Source organism: Lactuca virosa, chromosome 5 (genome assembly GCF_052849685.1).
Source record: "Lactuca virosa cultivar CGN04683 chromosome 5, Lactuca_virosa_CGN04683_v6, whole genome shotgun sequence".
Lineage (NCBI taxonomy): Eukaryota > Viridiplantae > Streptophyta > Magnoliopsida > Asterales > Asteraceae > Lactuca > Lactuca virosa.
In genome coordinates, this window is record NC_136430.1 from 223258761 (window position 1) to 223284016 (window position 25256).

Genomic DNA, 25256 nt, shown 5'->3' on the forward strand with positions numbered 1-25256 from the left:
AGTGAGGAGACTCGCCTCGAATGCTAAAGCTTACTGAAAGAAATCCTAGTTGCCGCCTCGACGACACCTCCGATCTAACAGATCAAAATAACACCCAATTAGCGATTGGGTTCCATTCTAAGTCCCACAATCCATACTTGGGGTAAACTTGACCATTTTACCCCTAACCCCAAAATGAACCAAACTGAGGCCCAATTCCAATAACCAAAAGGCCCAACACCAAAAGATCCATAAAGGCCCACTAATGGCCCAATTTTCCAAATTGGGCCCAATCCCATATGGGCCTTATCCTAAGCCCATATTTTCCTTAAATACAATTCAGATTACCACAAACACCCCTTGGGACAAACTAGGTCAAAGACATAAGTCAAAAGTCAAAGTCAATGGCCCAAGTTGACCCAACTCGCTGAGTTGCCCTTCAATTCGTCGAGTTTCCTTCATCAGACTGCCAAAATCGAGAAGAACCGATCCAACTCGTCGAGTTCATCAGGAACCAACCATCTTAACCCATTAAGCCGACATAAACGAAACTAATAGCTTCCCCACTCAGATCTTAACTGAAATAGCGTCTAAAAGGGTAAAGTTTCCAACTTTACCCCTAGGGACCAACCAAGTGGGCTCAAAACCCAAACCCTAGGCTTAAAAGGTTAAGGGCTTAATCAATAATCACTTAATCACCAAGGCAAAGCCCTAAAATACATATCTGGTCCTTAAAGGCTGCATGGTCACGTAAAGCTTCCAACTTTACACTCATGCATGGCTAGGAGAGGCTAAAAAGCTCATAAGAGACTAAAAGAAGAGCTTAACAGATGCATGAAACCCTTAAGACCATAAAGTTGGCACCTTTATGCCAAAAGAACTCATGAAGATCATAGATCTGAAAGAGTAAGCACTTGGGACTTCTACTTCCCCAACAATCACCCATCCATGGCTAAAAGCATGCAATTTAACCAAATAAGAGATCTAAGCAAATATTAAGCAAGGTTAGAACTTTATACCCAAGATTTACTGGAAATGAAGTAGAGAATCAAGATCTGAAAGCTCCTACTTGAACCACCACCTTGCACCAAGCTTTTCTCCCCTTCAATGAGCTTCCAACACACCAAAACACACTTACAATGAGCTCACAACACTCAAGGAGGCTCTAGGGTTTCGAGATTAGGGTTAGGGGCTATGGAGGCTGGGAATGAGGCCACCACCTGGAACTTAAGGTGTTCAAATAGGGTGCAAAACCCAAAAATTAGGGTTTCTCAAACATCGTCCAACTCGTCGAGTTCTCTTCACCAACTCGACGAGTTGGTCCTTAAAAACATGCACCCTAAAAGCTTCCAACACGTCGAGTTTATGCCATAAACTCGACGATTTGGCCCCTAAAAAGGAAATTCATTTCCATAATTGACCTTCTAGATTCCGGATGTTACAAATTAGTTTTCACTAATTGATAAGGTGAGTTATATCTCTCACTCTCTCTCTCTTTAAGTCAATTTATACATTTTATGTATGTAGATATAAGTATGTTTATATATGATGGTGTCATGTATCTGAGCATGACAAAGAGGAGGTATATAGATTATAACCCTATGTAAGATTAAGTAAATGAGGTTATACATGTAAGACATGTATCTGAGCATGTATGTATAACCAAAATATGTATAAGTGGGTAAAGGATGAATCAGGGTATTATAAGTAATACCCTTAAGAGTAAATAGAGAATATGATTATATGTAATATAATCATATGTATGAATAGATGATGAGATTGATATTTGTTAGAATACCTAAGAGAAAGTAGATAGAGACAAAAGATGATTATATGTAACATAATCATAGAGTATGTATCTATGTCTAGACATTAATGGTATTTTAGAATGCCAATATGTTAGTAGACATAGATAAAGATTAAGTACTTAATGAGTTAAGTACTAGAAGCGAAATATTAGAAGGCCTCTTAATGAGACATAGGTATAGATTGTCCATCGGACAAAGGTTATGTGATGAGTCATATAACAAAGATAGAGATAAAGAGATATAGGTTCCTTCGGGGACAAGAGATAGATGTTCCTTCGGGGACAAAAGATAGAGGTTCCTTCGAGAATAAGAGTATGGTTACTATGGGGACAAAAGTAAGATTCCTTCGGGAATAAGAGTATGGTTCCTACAGGGACAAGAGTAAGATTTTTTCGGGAATACGAGTATGGTTCATACGGCTAAAAGATTAAGATTTTTTCGGGAATAAGAGTATGGTTCCTACGGGGACAAAAGTAATATTTCTTCGGGTATTAGAGTATGGGTCTTACAGGGACAAAAGTAAGATTCCTTCGGGAATAAGAGCAAGGTTCCTTTGGGGACAAGAGTATGGTTCCTACGGGAACAAGAATATAATTCCTTTGGGAATGAGATTATGGCCCTACAGTGAAAGATATAGATGCATCCCTTTGGGAATGTAGACAGATGATTCTTGCGAGAATCCAGAATAAGAATGGTTAGAAAAGATAGAGACAAGTTCCTTGAGAGGAACAAGATAAAAGAGTTCTTTGTAAGAATTTAAAGGTAACCCGTAAGGGGTTAAGAGTAAAGAATACATAATGAATTCAAGAGTAAGAAGAAAGAACATAGATCCATGAGGGATCATAAGATAGAGAAGTAAGACCGGATGTGCGTGCCCAGTATCATAAATGGGGTGTGTATATATATATATATATATATATATATATATATATATATATATAATCACAGAGACTTTAGGGAGATCTTTCACATGGACAGCCTTTTAGAACAACGTACATATTCAAACCAGATTTTGATTTCACGTAAGAAAAATAATTAATAAAAATTAATTTACTAAGAATCAAAACAAACACATCTCCCTTTATAATCTTTAGGGCATTCTCTTCTATCATAATTCGTAGACAATCTGCTAAATTTGCTCATCTTCTTCTTCTGTAGTTTTCAATGAACATTTCCAAAACAATACAAGAAATTTAACACAAGGAAACCCCCCAATTCAATGCCTTTCTTCATAATCAAATTTTGTCAACACTCCATCTATACCCCCCAAACAACCTTCTCAGTAATTTATATACAAAAAATATATAATCTTTAACCATTTCAGTCATCTTTTACACCCCGTGTTAGTTGTTACTACTCACAAGTCACAACAAACCACAGGACAGGGACTCGGTCTCAGTCTGTGCAAAAGACGTAATTGCCCTCAGGGTTTACCAAGTGCAGCTGCAGCAGATTCCACATGTGTAAGGAGATAATCGTAAATTTTCTTCCTTATCCTATCAATAGTCTCTGGTGAAATACGAGACGTTTCCTCTTCATCTTTTCCACATCCAATCGCATCCAACCAATCATTCACACTCTTGAGCTGACTCAGCATCCCCGCAATCTGTCCATTATCCGATAAACTACTCGCAGTGTCCACGTCAGCATCCAAGAATCTTTCAACAAACCCTAAAAACCACTCACGAGACTCCACTTTCAACTTCTGTGCCAAATCAACCGCCTCATCAAACCCACCACCTCTCTCCCATTCCGGCGGTGGCGGCGGCGGCGGTTGCACCACCACCACCCGAGCCTTTTGACCGTTCTGCCGCCGCGGGGTCACCGGATTCACAGCCTTTGAGCTGACCGACTGGCGGGGCTTGGCGGTTTTGGGCGATGGTGCATTGGTGGAGCTCTCAAGTACAAGAACCGGCTTAGTAAGAGTCTTGGTGGTGGTGGTGGTGGTTAATTTGGGTTGTTTGGTGTAGACTGAAAAGGATGATAAGTTGGTTGCCATGGCTGCATGAACCCATGAAGTTGCTTGCTTTTGTCTTTCTGATGAAAGTTTTAATTGTTCTTCTGATGGGGTTTCTTCTTGATCTAATGATGAATTAAGATGATTTGTTTTGGATAAAGATTCGGATATTTGATGGGCGTTGTTTAAGTTTGAGTGTAATGCTAAAAATTGTTCAACAGCTGGCTGTGGGTTTTCTTCTTTTGCAGAACAACGCAGTTCAGAGTATGTGCTAAAACACAAAACAAAATATATCAGTATCAGTATCAGTATCAGTATCAGTATCAGTATCAGTATCAGTATCAGTATCAGTATCAGTAAGAGTATCAGTAACAGCTGACACTGACAATAGTGTACTGTGTTTGTCGCTTTGTCAATGGGAAAAAAGTTGCAATTTTTTTTTGTCTGTTCCAAAAAGGTGGGACAAGGACTTGTTCTTGATTCTTGTTTGTGCAAAAAGACGTAAATGCCCTTATCATAGAAAATAGGTCTAGTGAAGTACCTTATGCATTGAAGTAAGCTTTCAGCAGCTGATGCCTCTTGCATTGCCTCAATAGCTGCAATTTGGGCAGCATCTCTATGTTTCAAGACTTCCTACAATGAAAGTACATTGCAAATTCTTGCATTTAACCCTTTATACCAAAAACTAATAGAATTCAAGAAAAAGAAATTATAATCTGAATTTATTGAAAATGGGAAGAAAAAAAAATGTACTTTTCCAAGCTTTGAAAGTGAAGATGGGAGTGAAGACCAAGAAGCAGCACCAGCATCGGTCAACCGTTTGTTACTAAGAGAAACTTTGACCAAATTCCCTGGGAGACCATTTGTAGATGCCTCAGAAGTTGACTTTCTACCTAAAGTTGGTTTTTGCTTATTTGAATGATCATGATCAACCGAATCTCCATAAGCCATAGATCTCTTTACAGGTGTCTGAATCTTGTTTTCCTCTTTGTTTAATGACTTTGTAAGTGATTGTGATTTGTTGTTGTTATCTTCCTCTTTATATGGAATCCTTTCACTTGTAGATTTTTTTGGAACCTATGTTAAAGTTATACATTTGTTTAATAAAAGATTACAAATAAACTGATGGTATTGATTTTGTCCACAAGATTTAATAACTTTTCTTTATCGAAAAGTATTTTAAAAAAGGGTCAAATACAAAAAAAAAACAAGGTTTTGACTATTTTGTCTTTATAGATAAGTATTCTAAAAAGGGGGAAATACAGAAACCAAGAAAAGCATAATTACTTTCACCTTCTTGTCAATTTAGCCACTAAACTATTATTCTTTGATGATTATTATAATAAAATAGTTCAGGGGCTAAATCGATGAAATGGTAAATGTATGTTGTGCTTTACGTTTTTTTCTAAATGGTTAGAAAAGTATAATGATTTAATCACTACAAAAAATAGTTAAGTTGTTAAACAAATAAAATGGTGAAAATACAAGCTTTCTGTATATTTTCCTTCTAAAGATTGCAATAAATAGAAATGTGCTTTCACTTCATTTGTAATTTGGTCACTGGACTCGTTACTAAAACTAGCTTTTCAAAATTAGCTATTTTGGGTAAATTTTGAACCGAAATCTGCAAAATATTAATGTGGTTGAATGGTTTTATAACATTTTCCAAAAGTTTTATGGAATGAATTATTAATGATTAATAAAGTTTGGTGACCAAATTAGAAATGAATTGTAAGTGTGTTGCTATTTACTGCAATTTATCCTGTTCTAGATATCTCATAAGCAATCAATAAGTTTCCTAATGCTCAAAGAAATTGACAAATGTAAACCCCTGATATGCCTAAAATACGAATTAGAAAGAACATAAATGATTCTAATTTAAACACAAAAGAGTAACTAAAAGAACTATTCAAAATAATATAAAGTCTAATTAGAAAGAACTAAGGAATCACAATACTCTTGGAAATGACTCTCATTTAAAAACAATTGCAAGTTCGTAGTCTTAAATTAATTGGGTATTTGAAGAAATTTTCAATCTTAGGCAATGGCAACAGGAAAAATAGAAAAAAAAAAGTGAAGAAATCAATGCAATGAATTATCAATCTTGGAGATATTCAAATAGAAATAAAAATCAAACTATATGAATAACTTACAGAAGTACTCCTAGCTTCAAGCTTCAAATCATTCTTGGTGACTTTTAATCTTGGAGTCTTGACATCCATATTACCTTCCCAACTCTTCCTCAAAGCCTTAGGCCCCAATTCAATACCCTGAACAAAATTCTTTATCGAATTTCCAATTCCAGATTTTTTCACACTTGAACTCACCCCACGAACCCCACTCCCTTTTTCCCCTAAATTCAATTTACCAATTTCCTTATCAGACCCTTTGATCTTTGACTGATTCTTGACCCCATTGGAGAACTTCTCAAAAGAAGTAGGCAAAGAGTAACAACTAGTGGGAGATGAAGGAATTGACCTTGATGGTTTGACTTTTGCCAAAGATTGCCTCGATTCTACATTCAATACCAATTTTGACAATTGGGATTTAGATCTTGCTAAAGTTGATGAAGTTTTCTTACTTTCGATCGCCCCATTTGATCTCACACTCACAGTTGTGGGGTTTGTATCCTTTTTGGAGGGCAATTTGATATTACCAAGTAGTTTAGAAGTAGTTGTGCTACTAGTGGAACTGCCATTGTTATTTAAGAACCCTAAAGAATGAGTGGCAACAATGTCTTCTGGGGTTCCGACACATGGGTGTCGGCCGGGAACTGGTCGGACCCCATGTAAAATTGGAACTGGGGTGGCTGATTCGAGGCGCTCAACGTGTACATACTGACCTAACTGGATCTTATCGCTTAAAATAAGATCGATATTTTCATCGGGTAATGATACATATGTGGCGTGAGATGAATCAGATACCTTGAGATAAAACCCTTGATTTTGAAAGAGCTCACCTCCGGCTAAAGCTGGAACGATGCTCACAACTTGCAATAAAGACGATCTGTGTTCTCCCGCAACTTTTACATCTGTGTTCATGTGTTGAAGCAGCTTCAACAAAACCCCAGGGACCAGATTAGCCATTTTTTCTGTACACAAGTTCGATTCACATCACATCAATGAAAACCCAGATCCCTGATTCGTGATAGAATACAAGAAATCCTTAAATCGGTCCCCAATACCTGAAAGGAAACCAAAACTAGAACCGAAAGTGACTATCGTACAAGGAAGTCAATGCTTTTTAGGAGCAATAATGGGTGTTAGTAAATATGACAACAACGGAAAACTAGAATGAAAATTGAAAAGCAAACAGTTTCATCATCCATGGACCAGACCCAGAATGGAAAAAAGGTACTAATAATTAAGAAATTACAGGTAAGATTGAATAGAGAAGAATAAATAATCGAAGGGGATGAATTATGATTAGTAATAATTGAATAAAACAGCTCAAAAGTGGAAGGCAAATAGTGGCGATTGCGGAAGGGTTAAAAAAGGGGAAATGGGCGATGGGTTGAGTGTTGTAGAAACTAGAAAGTAGAAAGCAAACTAGTGATTAACGAAAGACGCAGGAGTAGTTGGGTGAGGGTTGAGACGCACGTTTCCCTGTTACAAAAATCGGAAAAAAAGTGGGGTTGAAGAACTTAAAGTCGGGTCCATACTCCATTAATACACACGCCGAGGATCGAGGGTTTTACTCTTTTGGATTGAATGTGAAATGGACGGGACGGAATCAGAAACCGGTTTTAACGGGCTATACATTCCATAGCCATCCATTGACATCCTTATATATATTTTTATTAAAATTAAAATTCATAGATATTTAATATATATATATATTATATTTTTATAGGGATTTACGACAAAATGAACAAATGATTATTGGAACTATAGGCAAATAAGAACATTTTTTATGAGCTATCGGATTCGGTTTTTTATATTTCGGACTTACTAAAATTCCTTACGAAAACATACCGACTTGTTGATAATATAAAACTACGTGTTTCGATGTTTATATTATTTCGGTCAAGTTCCATAGAAGTTTCAAAACAAATCATAAGATTCGAATTGGTTTGTCTTTGATTTTGTTGATACATGGAAATTATAGCAGAAGTGTTAAGACTCTAAATGAGTAATTAAAAAGCCTCTATAAATAGTTGTTGGAGATATGTCTACTACATAATATATTAGTGTACGGGTGTGTATGGGGCAGTTTGGTTCGGTTATTGGTCAAAACCAAACCATAACCATTGCAATTGGTTAATGTATTTCAATAACCATTGGGTAACGGTTAATATTGGTTTTGGTCAATGGTTTTTGACGGTTAATGGTTGTGGTTAATGGTTAATATCGGTTAACCAAAATGGTCCAAGATGACATAAAAAATAAAAATATTTCTCTATAAAAATTGAAAAACACAAGGTCTATGTTATAAAAAGTGAATGATTGTGTATATAATTGTATTGGTAGAATATTACTTATCTTATCTAACTCCAAATAATAACCCTTTAAATTTTCAATTCACAATATAATTACATACAATATATTTAATATTATATTATATTAAAAACAATATTAATATTATTGGTTCGGTTCGGTTCGGTTTATAATGGTTTGGTTTTTGATGAAAACCATAACCGAACCATATGTATTCAGTTAATCAAAATTAGAAACCAAACCATATCTTTTAGTAATGGTTCGGTTAAAATGGTTTGGTTATATCGGTTAATTTGGTTATGGTTCGGTTTTTCGGTTAATATCTCACCCCTATATCGGTAACACAAGTAATTACATGAGTCTATATGAGTTATACATTCGGCTCAAGATTGGATGACAAAAATATTTAATTAAGATGAATTAATTTATTATTTATTGAAGTGACAATAAATAATAAAAAATTATATGATTGGTTTATTAAATTAATTAAGTGAGATAAATAAAAAATAATACCAAATGATTATTTTAATGTTGTTTGAGTTAAATGAACAAACTTTGTAGGCATTAAAAGAATATTATTCTTAGGCTTTTTGCACTCATTCTTAAAACCTTAAAAACCACCACGACTTAAGAGAAGGACTTCTTGTACATTTGCTTGCTAAGGGGTGCAATATTTGCAGATGGATTATGGTGTGTATCGTACAATAGTGATAGACTTTAATTAATGAATCACATAAGTGGTTCAATCATAATGTTTTTGTTAATTGCATTCGATGGTTGTTGGGTTTTATAAAATCGATATATACATTATGATCACCGATGATTTTTAATCTTATCTTGGTCCTTATAACTTAAAGCATTTCTAATGATAACTTTTTTTAAAGCTTATTACTACTTATTTATTTATATTAAACACTTATTGTTATTGGAGCATATAACTTTTTTATTCATTTTTATTGACCATTCAATATATACTGAGTTGTGAATATAGTTTAATCATTTGTACATTTAACCCCTCATCTTGTAATCATATTTTATTTTACCCTGTAATTATATTTTAGTTTTTAATTAATTTATTTATTCACTAGTTAATTAATTCTATCAGTTATTTAATGACATTCTATTTATGAAATATAAATTTATAATGATAATATTTATTAGAATAATTTGTATTAAAATATGATGTGTTTAAAAATGACTAATTAAATAAGTGGATTATATAGATCATTTTAAATAGATAAAGATATATTAGTTAAATTTAAAGAAAAAATTATTGAAAGAGATTAACCATTGAAAATGTCATTTAATTAGAGGTTAAAAGTAATGGAATGATGATGTGACAATAATATTAAGTGATAGTATATATTAACCATTGAAGATGCGCTTAATACATCTACTAAAAACATGAGTAGGATTTCATGTTAAATTTTCTATCAATGGTTACTAACGGCGAACATAGGTGGGTATCCAACTAAATTGTAAGGAATCAGAACCGGCGGTCCCTTGAATATTGGACTAAAATTGATTACAACAGTTCCCGGGATTTTGGAACCGCTTCTAGTTCCGAATATCCTTTTTTTTTAATTTTAAAGTTTTTTTAAATACAAAATATGTTAACATGGACTTTATTGTTAATTATCAGTTTATTCATGCTCAATTTCAAAAAGTGCATATGGATCTATGGTTGAAACCAAATGATATTTAATGTTGACACTTACGCAATGTACCATAAGGGTACGAAGGAACTTTATTTTTCTCTATTAAAGACCACACCATAGTTACGTAGTGGATCATAGTAACTTTCATAAATTTAGGAGCATCTTGTATTTATTATAGCTTCCTTTCATATTGGTAAAAATAATAAATTCCCTTACACCCATTTAACTGATAAATGGTACTGTGGTCTCCATTAATTAATTTGTAGGCCTATGTTCATAATCTTACTAGCCATCTTGTATTTATTAGCCATCTTGTATTTATTATATTGCCAATGTGATTAAGCATTGCCTAATATTATGAAATTTTGATTTGAAGACAGTGGTCCATTTAAAAGACGTTCGAATTTTGGCCGGTTATGTAATACCCTACTTCTAGTATAAAGTATATCTATATTTTTTTCAATTTGAAAACCATTTAGACTACTTGTGGTATAAAGTACATCTATATTTTTCCAATCCAAAAACCATTTAGACATTCATATGGTGTATATTATACTACCACATAGAATCATAGATACAAGTTATATCCACAACCATAGTTTAAGTAACCGTACAAAATTTCAACATGTGTTATTTCATTATAACATCAAAAACAAAAGTAATAGTCTTCTAAATCCTTCTACATCTCAAGTCAAACTATCTCCTTACCCTTATCACTAGTCCTATCACTTGTAATCTACAAAAGCTTAGCGAGTAATGGTAAAGGAGCATACATAACAATTCATAACACAAATCAATATGATAGTAATAACATAATTCTATAAACAAAAGATACTAAATAAACTTGATTGATTCACTTCATCACTATATTATATGCATTTCATAGACATGAAAGATCTATATGTTTAAGAATCATTATAAAATGATATTTGCTAATAACGTATGACCCTATAAGGTCACATATTATAACAAGTAGACACTTATTGATTATTTATTAGAATTTGATTACTAATAAATATTATCAACTCTTGTATTTAATTGAGAAATTATTATTTTATGAAAATAATATTTTCCAAGAGAGAAAAACAACGAGTAACTCATAATGTAACACCTAGTTTTAGTGATGTTCTAATTTCGGGACATCGGACCGGAATTTGATCAAGTGAAGGTCTTGGACTTTAAAGGAATATAGTTTAGACCCTTTCGGATGAATGGTAATGTTGGATTAAGTGATTAGAACCCTTGATTTTGTGCCTTGAAGAAAAAGGGTAAAACGGGAAATTGATATCTTGAACTTCTTGCATGAATTAAGGATTATAGTTCGATACGTTTTCAGTAAAAAGCAACTAGAGATAATTGTGGGGCTCGTCAATACCTTTCCGTGCATATAAAGAATGCCGAAATTGGAGTTGAAACGAAGAAGTTATGGTTGTTTGAAGTTGGGCGTAGTCGCTGCAGACCAAAACCCTGACCCTAAGGTTTTGAGCCATATTTAAGGGCTCTAACTTCTTGGGATCCTTCCCATGACCAACCTCCATCACCTCAGATCATTCCTTGAGAAACCCTAGCCTCCTCTTGCTTGTTTTGAGCCTTGACATATTTTATGAGTTTATTTCTCCATTGGATGGTTGAATCTTGAAGAACAAGGTGTTTGCAAAGTGCATAGATGAAAGGTTCAAGTATAGATCCAACAAGATTGCTTCATTCCTGGACCATTATGAGTAAAAAGCTTCTAACCTGCTCATTGGTTTCATGGTTCTTGTTTATTGTCATATTTGTCACTTTTTGGTCCCTTGAGCTTGTGTTTTGGGAGTTGAGACAACCTTTTGAGTTATATGGGACACTCTTGGGACTTGAAAAGTTGTGCTTTGATGCTTGTTCTTTAAGCCATGGATGCGATGTTAGCATTTTTGGTCATTTTAGTGCATAAAGTTTAGATCTTGCTTGATGGGAGTGTCTTAATGGGTAAAGTTGGAACTTTATCCATTCAGACATTGTAAAGGTCCATATTTGAAAGCTTAAACGATTGACTTTCTATATTAAGAGCTTAATGAAAAAGTTGGACATTTGGTTCTATGTGTGACATAATTTTCCTTACGCTGGGCGTAGCCTTGATTTTGCCTGTTTAGCCACCTTGTGCTCTACGTTGATCGTAGAGTTGCATGCTACGTTGGGCGTGGGTGGTATGAGGCTGACCGTTGACTTTGACCAAGTTTGACTTTAGGTCAAATTGTGGATTATGGGTTGTTTATTGAGACTTGGTCCCTGGTTGTTGTATATGTGACATGTAGAGCCGATTATTGGATCTATGATGATCACTGTTATCTTCTATACATTCCATAGACATCCATAGATATCCTTATATATATGGGTGTTGTTATTCACACCCGATACTAGGCTCAAAACCATTTAACCATTTCTAAAAGTCAAAAACCACTTTGACTTGGCAAATAATCATCGAGCGAAAACGTTACTATAATACTACTATATTAATAAAATTTACATTTATAGTCCTTCATATTATACATTCATTTCAATTTCGACTTTTGTACTTTTAAATATAAATAACTCGTATATATACCACCGAGTTTTACATATACAGTTCTTTATATATTATTTTATATTCTAATGCTTTATATTACTTAATAAAAATAATATTACATGTATGATTTTTATTTCACATATTATGTTTAATATAAATACATGAAAATAATATAATCACATATTTGTATTAAATAAAATATATTAATTCTTAAGATATGAGACATTGACGTTTTTATTTCTTAGTTATTGTTTTTTTTATCTTTTATTTTTCTCTTAATTATTGTCTTTTGTGAAATAGATAAATCGAACTTGTTTGATCGAATATATGTTCAAATATTACATCTAACATCATCTTATTTATATTATTTACATGCTTTTATATTATATTTCAGGGATTAATACAGAAAAGTCTCATTATTTTGGAAATTTTTTTAATAAAGTCCTAAAAGTTTTTTTTAGCAGAAAAGTCCCGATTATTTAACATTTTGCCCAACTTAACGAAAAAGTCATTTTTTATATTTGAACAACAAATGACATATTATGTGATTTTTCTCAAAATAATGAGACTTTTCTGTTAAAAAAAAACTTTTAGGACTATAAAAAAATTTCCCAAAATAATGGGACTTTTCCGCATAAAACCCTTATATTTCACGACAATATAATTAGTATAATATAAATCCTTAATAATGATTTTTTATTATTATTCACATCCAACCGTCTTTTTATATTAATTACAAAGTTGATCCTTAACTTTTGAATTGTATATTTCGGGGTGTGCTAATATCTTGTTTTGTAAGAGCCCCATTGTTTTTTATTATTCACATCCAACTGTCTTTTTATGCGTTAATAACTTTTAATATGCATATATGCATATTTATTTATTTTGGTTTTTTCTAACATTTTCGGGGTGTGATATTGTGTAGTTAACATTTTATTTTTTTGTTTTGTGTTTAGTAATTGTACTAGTTTATGGCCCATATCTAGCGTTTTTTATAATATTAATAATGTTTTTGTTGTTAAAAAAAGATGTGCCATGAATTGTAAGTAATAAATAATAAAAATAATTATTTCCGAACATTATTTTATTATCTCGCCCGAAGCATTAGAAACTAATGGACATGTCATGTTCTCAGGTTCTCGTTTATATTTGAGTTATCAAAATAACTTTTATATATATATATATATATATATATATATATATATATATATATATATATATATGAAGTGGAAAAATCACATTCACCTTGCTTTTGATGTCCTTGAAATTAAAAGGATGTTTTTGTAATTAAATTAAAATGACCAGCAGCTATTTATTAAAAGTATGAAAAAATTGGGATATAACAAAAAAAAATAAAAGTAAATATATGCAGAAGTCAAGAAGTGACATTGTGGCAGTGGTATAGGCGGTATTATAGAGGTGCCAATAAAATCTCCCGTTGGGGACACAATTAATTACATGAGTCTCTATGAGTTACACATTCGGCTCAAGATTGGGTGACAAAAATATTTAATTAAGAGGAATTAATTCATTAATTATTGAAGTGGCAATAAATAATAAGAAATTAATGTAATTGATTTATTATCTATTAAAATGTTAAAAAATAATTAACAATTATACCAAATGATTATATAATGTTGTTCGAGTTAAATGAACAAACTTTGAAGGCATTAAAATAATATTATTCCTAGGCTTTTTGTTACCCATTCTTGAAACCTTAAAAACCGCCACAGTTTAAGAGAATGGACTTCATGTATATTTGCTTGCTGAGAGCATCTCCATCTCCGGTGAGGACTTTTTATAACTTATTACTATTGATTTTTTATAAATGAACGTTTATTCTCATTGGAGCACATTATTTTTTTGCTTATTTTTATTGACCACTTAATATATATTGAGTGGTCAATATAGTTTAATATTTTATATATTTTACCCCCTCATCTTCTAATTATATTTTAATTTACTCATTTATTATATTTTAGTTTTCAATTTATTTATTTATTTAGTAGTTAATTTGATTTGTCATTTTATTTAATTTATCTATCAAATATTTTGTGACATCTTATGGACTTTTAGAGGTATTATAAAAATGTGTTTAATACAATGTGTGTTTAAAAATGACTAACTAAATGGAGAGGGTTATATAGAACATTTTAAATAGATAATGATATATTAGTTAAATTTAAAGAAAAAGCTAGTTGAAGAGTTTACCATTGGAGATGCAATTTATTTAGAGGTTAAAGTTAATGGAATAATGAGATGGTGCTAATTTTAAGCTATAACATAGCTCAACCATTGGAGATGCTCTAAGGGGTGTAATATTGTCGGATGGACTATGGTTTGGATCGTACAATCTTCTTGACACTTAAAAAGTTATTCCAATAAACCCTCTTGTGGGTCTGATAGACTTTAGCTAATGAATCAGATAAGTGGTTTAATCATAATGTTTTTGTTAATTGCATTCGATGCTTGTTGGGTTTTATAAAAATCGATATATACATTATGATCAAACAATGATTATTTTTAAACTTATCATGGTCCCTATAACTTAGAGCATATCCAACGAGAACTTTTTTTAGAGCTTATTACTACTAACTTATTTATATTGAGCACTTATTTGTATTGGAGCATATAATTTTTTTGTTCATTTTTATTGATTATTCAATATACACTGAGTAGTCAATATAGTTTAATCATTTGTACATTTAACTCCCTCATCTTGTAATCATATTTTATTTTACCCTGTAATTATATTTCAGTTTTTAATTAATTAATTTATTTATTAGTTAATTAATTCTATCAATTATTTAATGACATTTTATTTATGAAATATAAATTTATAAGGACAATATTTATTAGAATAATTTGTATTAAAATATGATGTGTTTAAAAACGACTAATTAAATAGGATTATATAGAACATTTTAAATAGATATGGATAGATTAGTTAAATTTAAAGAAAAAATTATTGAAAGAGGTTAACCATTGAAAATGTCATTTAATTAGAGGTTAAAAGTAATGAAATAATGAGGTGACAATATTATTAAGTCATAGTACAGGTTAATCATTGAAGATGCTCTTAGTACATCTACTAAAAACATGAGTATGATTTCACGTTAAATTTTCTACCAATGATTACTAACGGCAAACATAAGTGGGTATCCAACTAAATTATAAGGAATCGGAACCAGCGGTTCCTTGAATATTGGACCAAAACTGATCGTAACAATTCCCGGGATTTTGGAACTGCTTCTAGTTCCGAATATCCATTTTTTTAATTTTTTTTAAATACAAAATATGTTAACATAGACTTTATTGTTAACTATCAATTTATTCGTGCTCAATTTCAAAAAATGCATATGGATCTATGGTTGAAACCGAAGGGAAATTATCAGAAAAATCTCAAAATTTTCGGAAAAGTTCTACTTTAGTCCCAATTTTTATTCCTGATTATTTCATTTTGGTTCAAATTAACAAAAAAATCGTTTTTTGTCTTTTAACTGGAAATGACATATTATCGTGTAAAATCAAATAATCGGGACTTTTCTGTCAATTTCCCGAAACCAAATGATGTTTAACGTTGACACTTACACAATGTACAATAAGGGTACGAAGGAACTTTATTTTTCACTATTAAAGACCACATCATAGTTACGTAGTGGATCTTAGTAAATTTTGTAAATTTAGGAGCATCTTGTATTTATTATAACTTCCTTTCATATTGGTAAAAATAATAAATTCCCTTACACCTATTTCATTCATTGCACTGATAAATGGTACTGTGGTGTCCATTAATTAATTTGTAGGCCTATGGTCATAATCTTATTAGCCATCTTGTATTTATTAGAATATTGCCAATGTGATTAAGCACTGCCTGGTAATATGAAATTTTGATTTGAACATAGAGGTCCATTTAAAAGACGTATATATTTGGTGCTTGTTATAATTGTTATAATCAATATGTTTAATATTACATGCGATAACCAGTCCCGACACGTATCCAACGCTTGGCGGTAGCAAAATATTAAGAACTAGAATTGAAACGGGTTTTTGTTCATTCCAAATGTTAGAAACCGAATATGGTCCCCGTTACATCATTTTGGTTCGGGTTATGGAATTGTCAGTTCCTGACAAATTAAAGTTCAAATGTGGATACCCGATTTTGATGCTCACATCTAATGGTTACATAGTTATTTTTGGTTATGTAACACCCTACTTCTAGTATAAAGTACATCTATATTTTTTTCAATTTGAAAACCATTTAGTACATTCATATGGTGTATATTATACTACCACATAGATACAAGTTATATCCACATACCATAGTTTAAGTAAGGTGCCGTTTATTTTTTTGAAGAAAAAATTTATGAAGTGTGCGGACCATCTCTGCAATCCTCTGCAGCAGAAAAGGTGGACTAAACGACTGCAGACTGTAATAAGAAACGTGTTTATTCTTTAATATCTGCATGTTGTTGCAAATATTAAAAAATTAAAATAAACCGATTTTATATACCAAAATAACTTTTTAATACCGAAAATTAATAATGTATGATATTTCAGCAAGATTTTATAATATTTCAACAAAAAAATAATGATATTTCAGCAAAAATAATGATATTTCAGCAAAAAATAATTATATTTCAATAAGAAATTATCATTATTCAATATAAAAAAGCGAAAAAAATAATTCAACAAGAATAAACCAAAAAAAACAAACAAAAAGAAGGTGAAACAAGAATTCAGCAACATATAATCAAGATTTCAGCTAGAAAAAAAAGAAGAAGAGGTTAGAAGAGGCAATACAAATGTTGCACCAAACAGAACACGCACAAATGTTTTTTACTCCGAAGACTTCTAAAAAATAAACAACTGCGAAATAAAAAGTGTTGTGTGTGTGTTGCGTCGCGGAGCAATAAGAGGTCTGAAGAGTTTTTTACAAAAAAACAAATAACACCTAAGCAACCGTACAAATTTTCAACATGTGTTATTTCATTATAACATAAAAAAAGTAATAGTCTTCTAAATCCTTCTACATCTCAACTCAAACTATGTCCTTACCCTTGCCACTAGTCCTATCACCTGTAATTATAAGTCACAACAACAAATGTAAGCTACAAAAGCTTAGTGGGTAATGATAAAAGAGCATACATAACAATTCATAAGACAAATCAATATGATAGCAATAACATAGTGATATGAACAAAAGTGATGGGTTTTAGGTAAAACAAATAAACTAGAAAAAACAATTCCTAAGTTCACATGCAACCTACTTTGGATCTATGTTTTAACTATTGAACATATAACTTTGAATTGCAAAACAAGAACCCTAAGGAGAGAGGCTATTTTCGAAATTAACCAATTAGGGTTTAGAGTTACATACCTTTCAATTGTTATAGCAAACAATTGGTAATCCTTTGATCTTGATCTTCTTGGAAGCCTAGCACCATAATTGTAATGCCTATAACATAGTGATATGAACAAAAGTGATGGGTTTTAGGTAAAACAAATAAACTAGAAAAAACAATTCCTAAGTTCACATGCAACCTACTTTGGATCTATGTTTTAACTATTGAACATATAACTTTGAATTGCAAAACAAGAACCCTAAGGAGAGAGGCTATTTTCGAAATTAACCAATTAGGGTTTAGAGTTACATACCTTTCAATTGTTATAGCAAACAATTGGTAATCCTTTGATCTTGATCTTCTTGGAAGCCTAGCACCATAATTGTAATGCCTATAATGGAATCACACCCAAGAGCTAGCAAGAAGGAAACTTGTGATGAGAGAGGTTAGGGTATGCAAAAATCAGCCTAGGGTTTCTTCAAAAGAAGGAGTTCCAATTTTGGGAGCCAGGAGGCTCCTTATATAGCTGAGGGATCTAGGGTTTAGGGAAAACCCTAATGTTCCTTTGCTTTGGGCCTAAGCTTATCCAAAGGCCTTATCCAATCCCCTTGGACGAAATCATTAGGGTTTCCCCTATAGATTTCGTCCACCCCCTTCCAAGGAGGTTCTGGAACCTTCCACTCAACTATTTGATAATTGCAAACTAGTCCCTGCACTTTATAATTAACATAGTTAACCCCAAAATTAATTCTAATTAATTTTTGGCTAACTGTTAATTAAATATTATGATTTCTAATTAATATATTAACCTTTTAACATATTAATAAATCATTTATATTAATTTATTAATCTTATAATAAATCAATATCTCTCATTTCATAATTTCCTTATCCAGTTGCTAGGTTTGAGGGCAACCCAAAAGGACTGTGCTGTTATCAATTCAAGTACATACCAATTATAGTTATGGGCTTAGACACCTAATCCAGCAGTCTCCCACTTGGATAAGTCTGCAACTATAATTGCTAGTATGACTTCTAAATTTGACCAGCAAATTGTAGCTTCCAAAAGCCGTTGCTGAACTCTGACCTAGTCAGTTACATGTCCTAAGATAAGTGATCATATAATCCTTCGTTCTGCAAGATATCCCCAGACATAAGACATGGAATGTAATCAATCTCTTTGTGCAGAATCTATGTTTCCCAATTTCTGATTTGTGATGATATAGGACTTCTAATTGAACACATCAATTTAGTCCTGGCTGGGCCCAACACATAAGTCAACACCAAATCATCGAGGGGCCCACATATATCGCTTTTCCGGTTAGGGCAAAAGGAACAAATAAACGTTGACTCATATCCTTGTATCTTTTACTCATCAAACTATACATGACAATACGTTTTATAACACCAAGTTACTGATGCGTTTTCGTATCACCAATGTATAACCGACTTTGCAAATTACAACTCATATATCTTCGTTTCAAGATTATAAGATATTATCGTCTCAGTATTACTCGTGATGAACTCCATGAAGTAATACTCTGAGCGAGGGTTTATCCAATACTCAAATCTCAATTTCTGAGTACTCATGAATCATTGCAGCAATTCTATTGCTATGTCTATCCTTAGACAATCTGCAATCTAATTCATGACAGTCTTAATTCACTACTTACTTCCAAAAGTACGAGCGACTGTGGAGTTTGAATAATCATATTATTCAGGAAGTAAAACATGCAACATATGAAACACAATAATAAACAATTGACAAAAGGCAGTAACCAAACTCATAAATAATACTTTATTATTTAATCACCAAAAGTCAATTACATTTACTTTGTTACAAGTTTCAGAATAAAATTAATCTAACTACTAAAACTAATATCATCTCTCAGTCCAATGCTCCGAGCATGCTGAATATGCTTAACCCTACTCAGACCCTTTGTGAGGGGGTCTGCTAGGTTGTCATCAGATGATACCCTCTTTACAACAAGATGGCCTTCTTCTACTCCATGTCCTATGAAATGGTACTTTCTGTCGATATGTCTGGTTTTACCATGATCTCTAGGTTCCTTTTTTAAGGCAACTGCTCTTTCATTATCGCATAATAGTTCCATAGGCTCCTGGATGGTTGGAACAACTCCGAGATCTACGATGAAGTTCCTCAACCAAGCTGCTTCTTTCGACGCTTCACTCGCTGCTATGTACTCTGATTCACAAGTAGAATCAGCCACCATATCTTGCTTGGAACTTTTCCAAGTAACTGCTCCTCCATTCAGTAAAAATACCCAGCCTGATTGAGAACGGAAGTTATCTCTATCCGTTTGAAAGTTGGCATTACTGTAACCATCTATTCTCAAAGTATCTTTGCCACCAAGTACAAGGACCCAGTCCTTTGTCCTTCGCAAATACTTGAGTATATTCTTAACCACTATCCAATGAGCTCTACCCGGGTTTCCCTGATAAGGACTGACCATGCTCAAAGCAAAGGCCACATCAGGGCGAGTACATGTCATAGCGTACATGATCGATCCGACAGCGGAAGCATAAGGTATAAAACTCATGTCAGTTATTTCCTCATTTGTACTCGGGCATTGAGTCTTACTCAATTTGGTATTGCTCTGGATAGGTAGCTCTCCCTTCTTGGAATTTTCATACTAAACCTCTTTAGTACCTTATCCAAGTATGTGCTCTGACTAAGTCCAATTAGTCTCTTCTTTCTATCTCTCAATATTCTAATCCCAAGAATATAGACAGCTTCTCCAAGGTCTTTCATGGCAAAACACTTTCCAAGCCAAGACTTAACATCTTTCAAGGTTGGAACGTCGTTACCAATGAGTAATATGTCATCGACATATAATACCAAAAAAGTTACTATACTCCCACTAGCCTTGATATACACACAAAACTCATATTCACTTCTGGAGAAACCAAACTCTTTGACTTTCTCATGGAAGCAAAGATTCCAGCTGCGAGACGCTTGTTTCAATCCATAAATGGATTTCTCAAGCTTGCACACTCTATTGGGAAACTTTGCATCAACAAAACCCTCTGGCTGATTCATATAAACATCCTCAGCCAACTTCCCATTAAGGAAAGCAGTCTTAACATCCATCTGCCATATTTCATAATCATGAAAGGCAACTATGGCGAGCAATATCCTAATAGATTTAATCTTAGCTACTGGCGAGAAGGTCTCATCATAGTCAACCCCTGGGGTTTGAGTGAAACCTTTTGCAACCAGTCGAGCCTTGAATGTGTGCACATTTGCATCCATGTTTGTCTTCTTCTTGAATATCCATTTGCACCCAACTGTCTTACGACCTGGTGCACTATCAACCAAATTCCAAACTTGGTTGTCATTCATTGACTTAATCTCGCTGTCCATTGCCTTTTTCGACTTGGAAGCCTCTGGGCCTGCCATTGCTTCCCTGTAAGTAACTAGTTAATCTAAATTCACCAGTGTCCCATCACTGATGAATGTGTCACCATCTGAAGTAATATGAAAACCATACAACTCAGGTGGCACACTCACCCTAGTGGATCTTCGAAGAGGTAATGAGTTATCAACTGGTTCAACAGGAACTGTTTCCTCTAGTTGAGTGCTAGTGTCATCTAAGGTTCCTTCATTGGCTAACTCTTGAATTTCTTCAAGGTCAATGGTGCTCCCACTGTCCTCTTTGAATATGAGCTCTCTTTCTAGAAAGACCCCTCTTCGTGCTATAAAGACCACGTTTTCACTAGGTCTGTAGAACAAATATCCAAAAGACTGTTTTGGGTAACCAATGAAAACACATTTCTCACTTCTAGCTGCTAGCTTGTCGTGAGTCTCTCGTCTTACGAAAGCTTCACAGCCCCAGACTTTAATATGTGCTAACGAGGGAACTTTCCCCGTCCACATTTCGTGAGGTGTTTTGGCAACTTTCTTTGTAGGGACAAGATTGAGGATGTGGGCGGCTGTCTCTAAGGCATAAGCATGACTCATCATAGAACGAACCATGTCTAAAAAGGTTCGATTACACCTCTCAGCTACACCATTTAACTGTGGTGTCCTAGGAGGAGTTAATTGTGAGACTATCCCACATTCTTTTAGATAGTCGTTGAACTCGATACTAAGATACTCCCCGCCTCTATCGGATCTAAGTACTTTTATCTTCCTGCCCAATTGATTCTCGTCCTCATTTTTAAACTCCTTGAACTTTTCAAAGGTTTCTGATTTATGTTTGATTAAGTAGATATAGCCATATCTGCTACAATCATCAGTGAAAGTCACATAGAATCGATTAGCATCCCTTGTAGTTGATCTGAAGGGCCCACATACATCTGTATGTATGAGGTCCAACAGACCTTCACCTCTTTCACAAGACCCTGTGAATGGTGATTTCGTCATCTTTCCCAAAAGAAAAGATTCACACATATCATCTGATTTTAGGTCAAATGATTCCAACACTCCATCCTTTTGGAGTTGGGCTATGTGTTTCTTGTTAATGTGTCCAATACGACAATGCCACAAGCATGCCTTGTCTACACTATTAGACAAGTCAATATTAAACACACTATTACCTAAGCTATCAACACAAGTCACTGTTTCATACACACCATCACAAGGTAAAGCTTCAAACACAAAGACACCATTCTTATAAACAGAAATTGAACCATTCAAATCATTAAAAGAATACTTAAAACCTTGTCTGAACAATGCATGAAATGAAATAATGTTTCTCGTCATCTCAGACGAATAGCAACAATTCAATAAATCTAATCTAACATCATTATTAAGCAAAAGTTGATAAACTCCGATCTTGGTTACTGGTGAAGACTTTCTGTTCCCCGTGATCAAGTTTATCCTCCCTCACTCTACCTCCTCACTTTCTTTTAGCCCCCGCAAATCAGAACAGATGTGAAAACCACATCCTGTATCAAGGACCCATGAACGAGAAGATAATGAGTTATTAGAAGAAATAGTGTAAATACCTGCTGAAGATGGCTTCACTTTGCCATCTTTGATATCTTGCAGATATTTTGGGCAGCTTCTCTTCCAGTGCCCTTTGTCATTGCAATAAAAGCAATCAGCATCCTTTGGATCAGAAACATGGGGAATGGTAGCATTGGGCTTAGCCTTTGGGCCATTACTAGATGACCCAGCTTGGGCCTTGCCCTTCCAATTTTGCTTAGGAGGACCTTTCCTCTTTTTCCCCTTTCCTTGTCCAACAGCTAAGACAGTGGCACTTGCAGGAGTAGAGGCTATACTTTTACCCTTCATCCCTGCTTCAGCTGTCTGCAACAAGTTGTGCAATTGGGCTAATGTCTGCTCAGTGTTGTTCAAATGGTAAGTTAGGATAAATTGACCATAACAATCGGGTAATGAGTTCAAGACCATGTCAATGGCCAATTCCTCATCAAATTGAATGTTGAGCTTAACCAAACGCTCTATGTAGCGTTGCATTCTTTTCACATGACTAACAATCGACTCTCCTTCCTTCATCTTGCAAGCCATGAGTGACTTGACTACCTCAAACTTTTATTGACGAGCTCGCTTATGGTATTTCTCCATAAGGTCCTTGTTTATCTCAAAGGGCCAGTAGTCCTCATAGTACCTCTGCAGTTCTGGGGACATGGTTACGACCATGATGCATGCCACTTTGGTGGCATCGTCATAGTGCTTCTTGTAGGCAGCATATTCTTCGAGAGTGGCTTTGGATTCATCAATTTCTTTGAGCTCCTTTTCAAGGACATACTCTTTGTCCTCAAAACGAAGCGCCATTTTGATGTTGCACATCCAATCGTTATAGTTCGATCCATCCATAACAAATTTGGAGCAAATGTTGAGCAAAGAAAAGTTGTGGTTGGAGGATGATGAAACAGAAGTGTTTCCAGGAGTAGACATCTGAAAAGAAAGAAAGTTTTAGTTAGATTTCAAGATACCTCAATATAATAACCCAAAGATACAATATTAAGGTTAGGATCCAACTATGAAGATTTACTACTCAGAAATGGGATGCCGAGATCCAAGTGTAAATTTCACAAAGGTAGGTGAATGACGATTCACCAATTCCACCATTAGACGAAATAAATGAAGTGAAATTCCTAATTACTTTTGAGATACATTGAACTATTCAATGACATGTTTTGATCTCGGATTATGCTCTTCTATTTGTGTCTGGGATACCGAGGATCACAAACAAGATGTGAATAACCATGCAAATGTGCTTGGTAACCTCATTGTCTTTATCATTAACTATTGATGTGCCGGTAAACCACACACGCTCCATCAAAATGATAATTATGAGATACCCATTACTACTCTTTATTAGTGCCTATTAGTGTGCTGGTTAACCACACACGCTCCACTAACGATCAATAAAGCATAATGTGCAATTTCATGGGTTAGCATACTTTTCACATTTTTCCTAAAGTAACTAGAGTTGGGATTTTGTAAAATAATATTATAGTACTTTCTTAATAACATTATACTTTTAATGAGATTTAGTTTTCCTATCAAATCCGTTCTGCTAACTACCCTCCACTAATCAAGGAAGTGGTGGGTAAGAGTGGACACCCATTCAACTACCATTTTATAGGCAGTTTCCTTATACCCCCCTTATAGACTAGCTTCGTGAATGAGGCATACTAGCGATTTGACTGACCAGTTCTTATACATATATAATATTTAACTTTTGATTATTATATATATATATATATATATATATATATATATATATAAGGTGTGTTTTAAAACTTTTAAAACTTTAGAGTTTATATAAAATTTTCGAAAATTAAACCATTAATTTTTTAAATTTAAAATAAACTAAAGAACTAGATTTAATAATTATCTATTAATTAACTTTTAATTAATTTATTAAATCTTGTAAGGATTATTTAATCAAATTAAACAATTAATTTAATTCTAATCCTTATCCCTCTAGATTTCGAAAATTAGGGTAAAGGATAATTTCCTTATTTTTCTCAATTATCCAATTAGGCAATAATTATCCAATAAGGCAATCATTATCCAAAATAAGATAAAACCCTAAAATAAGAAGCAAATTTCGAAATTCAAGGGAGCAGGCTAGGGTTTTTCAAAACCCTAACCCTAATTTCGATTAGGGTTCATGGAGGCTAGGGTTTTCGAAAACCCTTCAAGCTAAAAACCCTAAAAACGAAAACTTGGCCATTTAGGGTTTAATAGCTATAAACCCTAATTTGCAATTCAACTATTATAGCAATTCAATTTAAAACAAAGTCAATGGCTCTGATACCACTGATGGGTTTTAGGTAAAACAAATAAACTAGAAAAAACAATTCCTAAGTTCACATGCAACCTACTTTGGATCTATGTTTTAACTATTGAACATATAACTTTGAATTGCAAAACAAGAACCCTAAGGATAGAGGCTATTTTCGAAATTAACCAATTAGGGTTTAGAGTTACATACCTTTCAATTGTTATAGCAAACAATTGGTAATCCTTTGATCTTGATCTTCTTGGAAGCCTAGCACCACAATTGTAATGCCTATAATGGAATCACACCCAA

The 25256-nt window shown here is 33.4% G+C and overlaps 1 protein-coding gene across 1 annotated transcript; it reads right to left on the reverse strand.

The window, feature by feature from the left end:
* Positions 1-2822: 2822 nt before the first annotated feature.
* On the reverse strand, positions 2823-7449 carry LOC145115101 (GPI-anchored adhesin-like protein, putative (DUF936)). Its single transcript, XM_079051268.1, has 4 exons — positions 5898-7449; positions 4498-4821; positions 4286-4377; positions 2823-4015 (listed from the first exon to the last, which is right to left on the reverse strand). The coding sequence occupies exons 1-4, from the start codon at positions 6828-6830 to the stop codon at positions 3211-3213; spliced, it is 2154 nt and encodes a 717-aa protein (XP_078907394.1). The 5' UTR covers positions 6831-7449; the 3' UTR covers positions 2823-3210.
* Positions 7450-25256: the final 17807 nt, after the last annotated feature.

Excerpts from the sequence above, each read along its gene's own strand:
- LOC145115101 (XM_079051268.1), bottom strand. The coding sequence starts at position 6,830 with ATGGCTAATCTGGTCCCTGGGGTTTTGTTGAAGCTGCTTCAACACATG. Across the intron at positions 4,822-5,897 it reads TTGAAGCTAGGAGTACTTCT|GTTCCAAAAAAATCTACAAG; the intron begins GTAAGTTATTCA and ends ACTTTAACATAG. Across the intron at positions 4,378-4,497 it reads CACTTTCAAAGCTTGGAAAA|GAAGTCTTGAAACATAGAGA; the intron begins GTACATTTTTTT and ends CTTTCATTGTAG.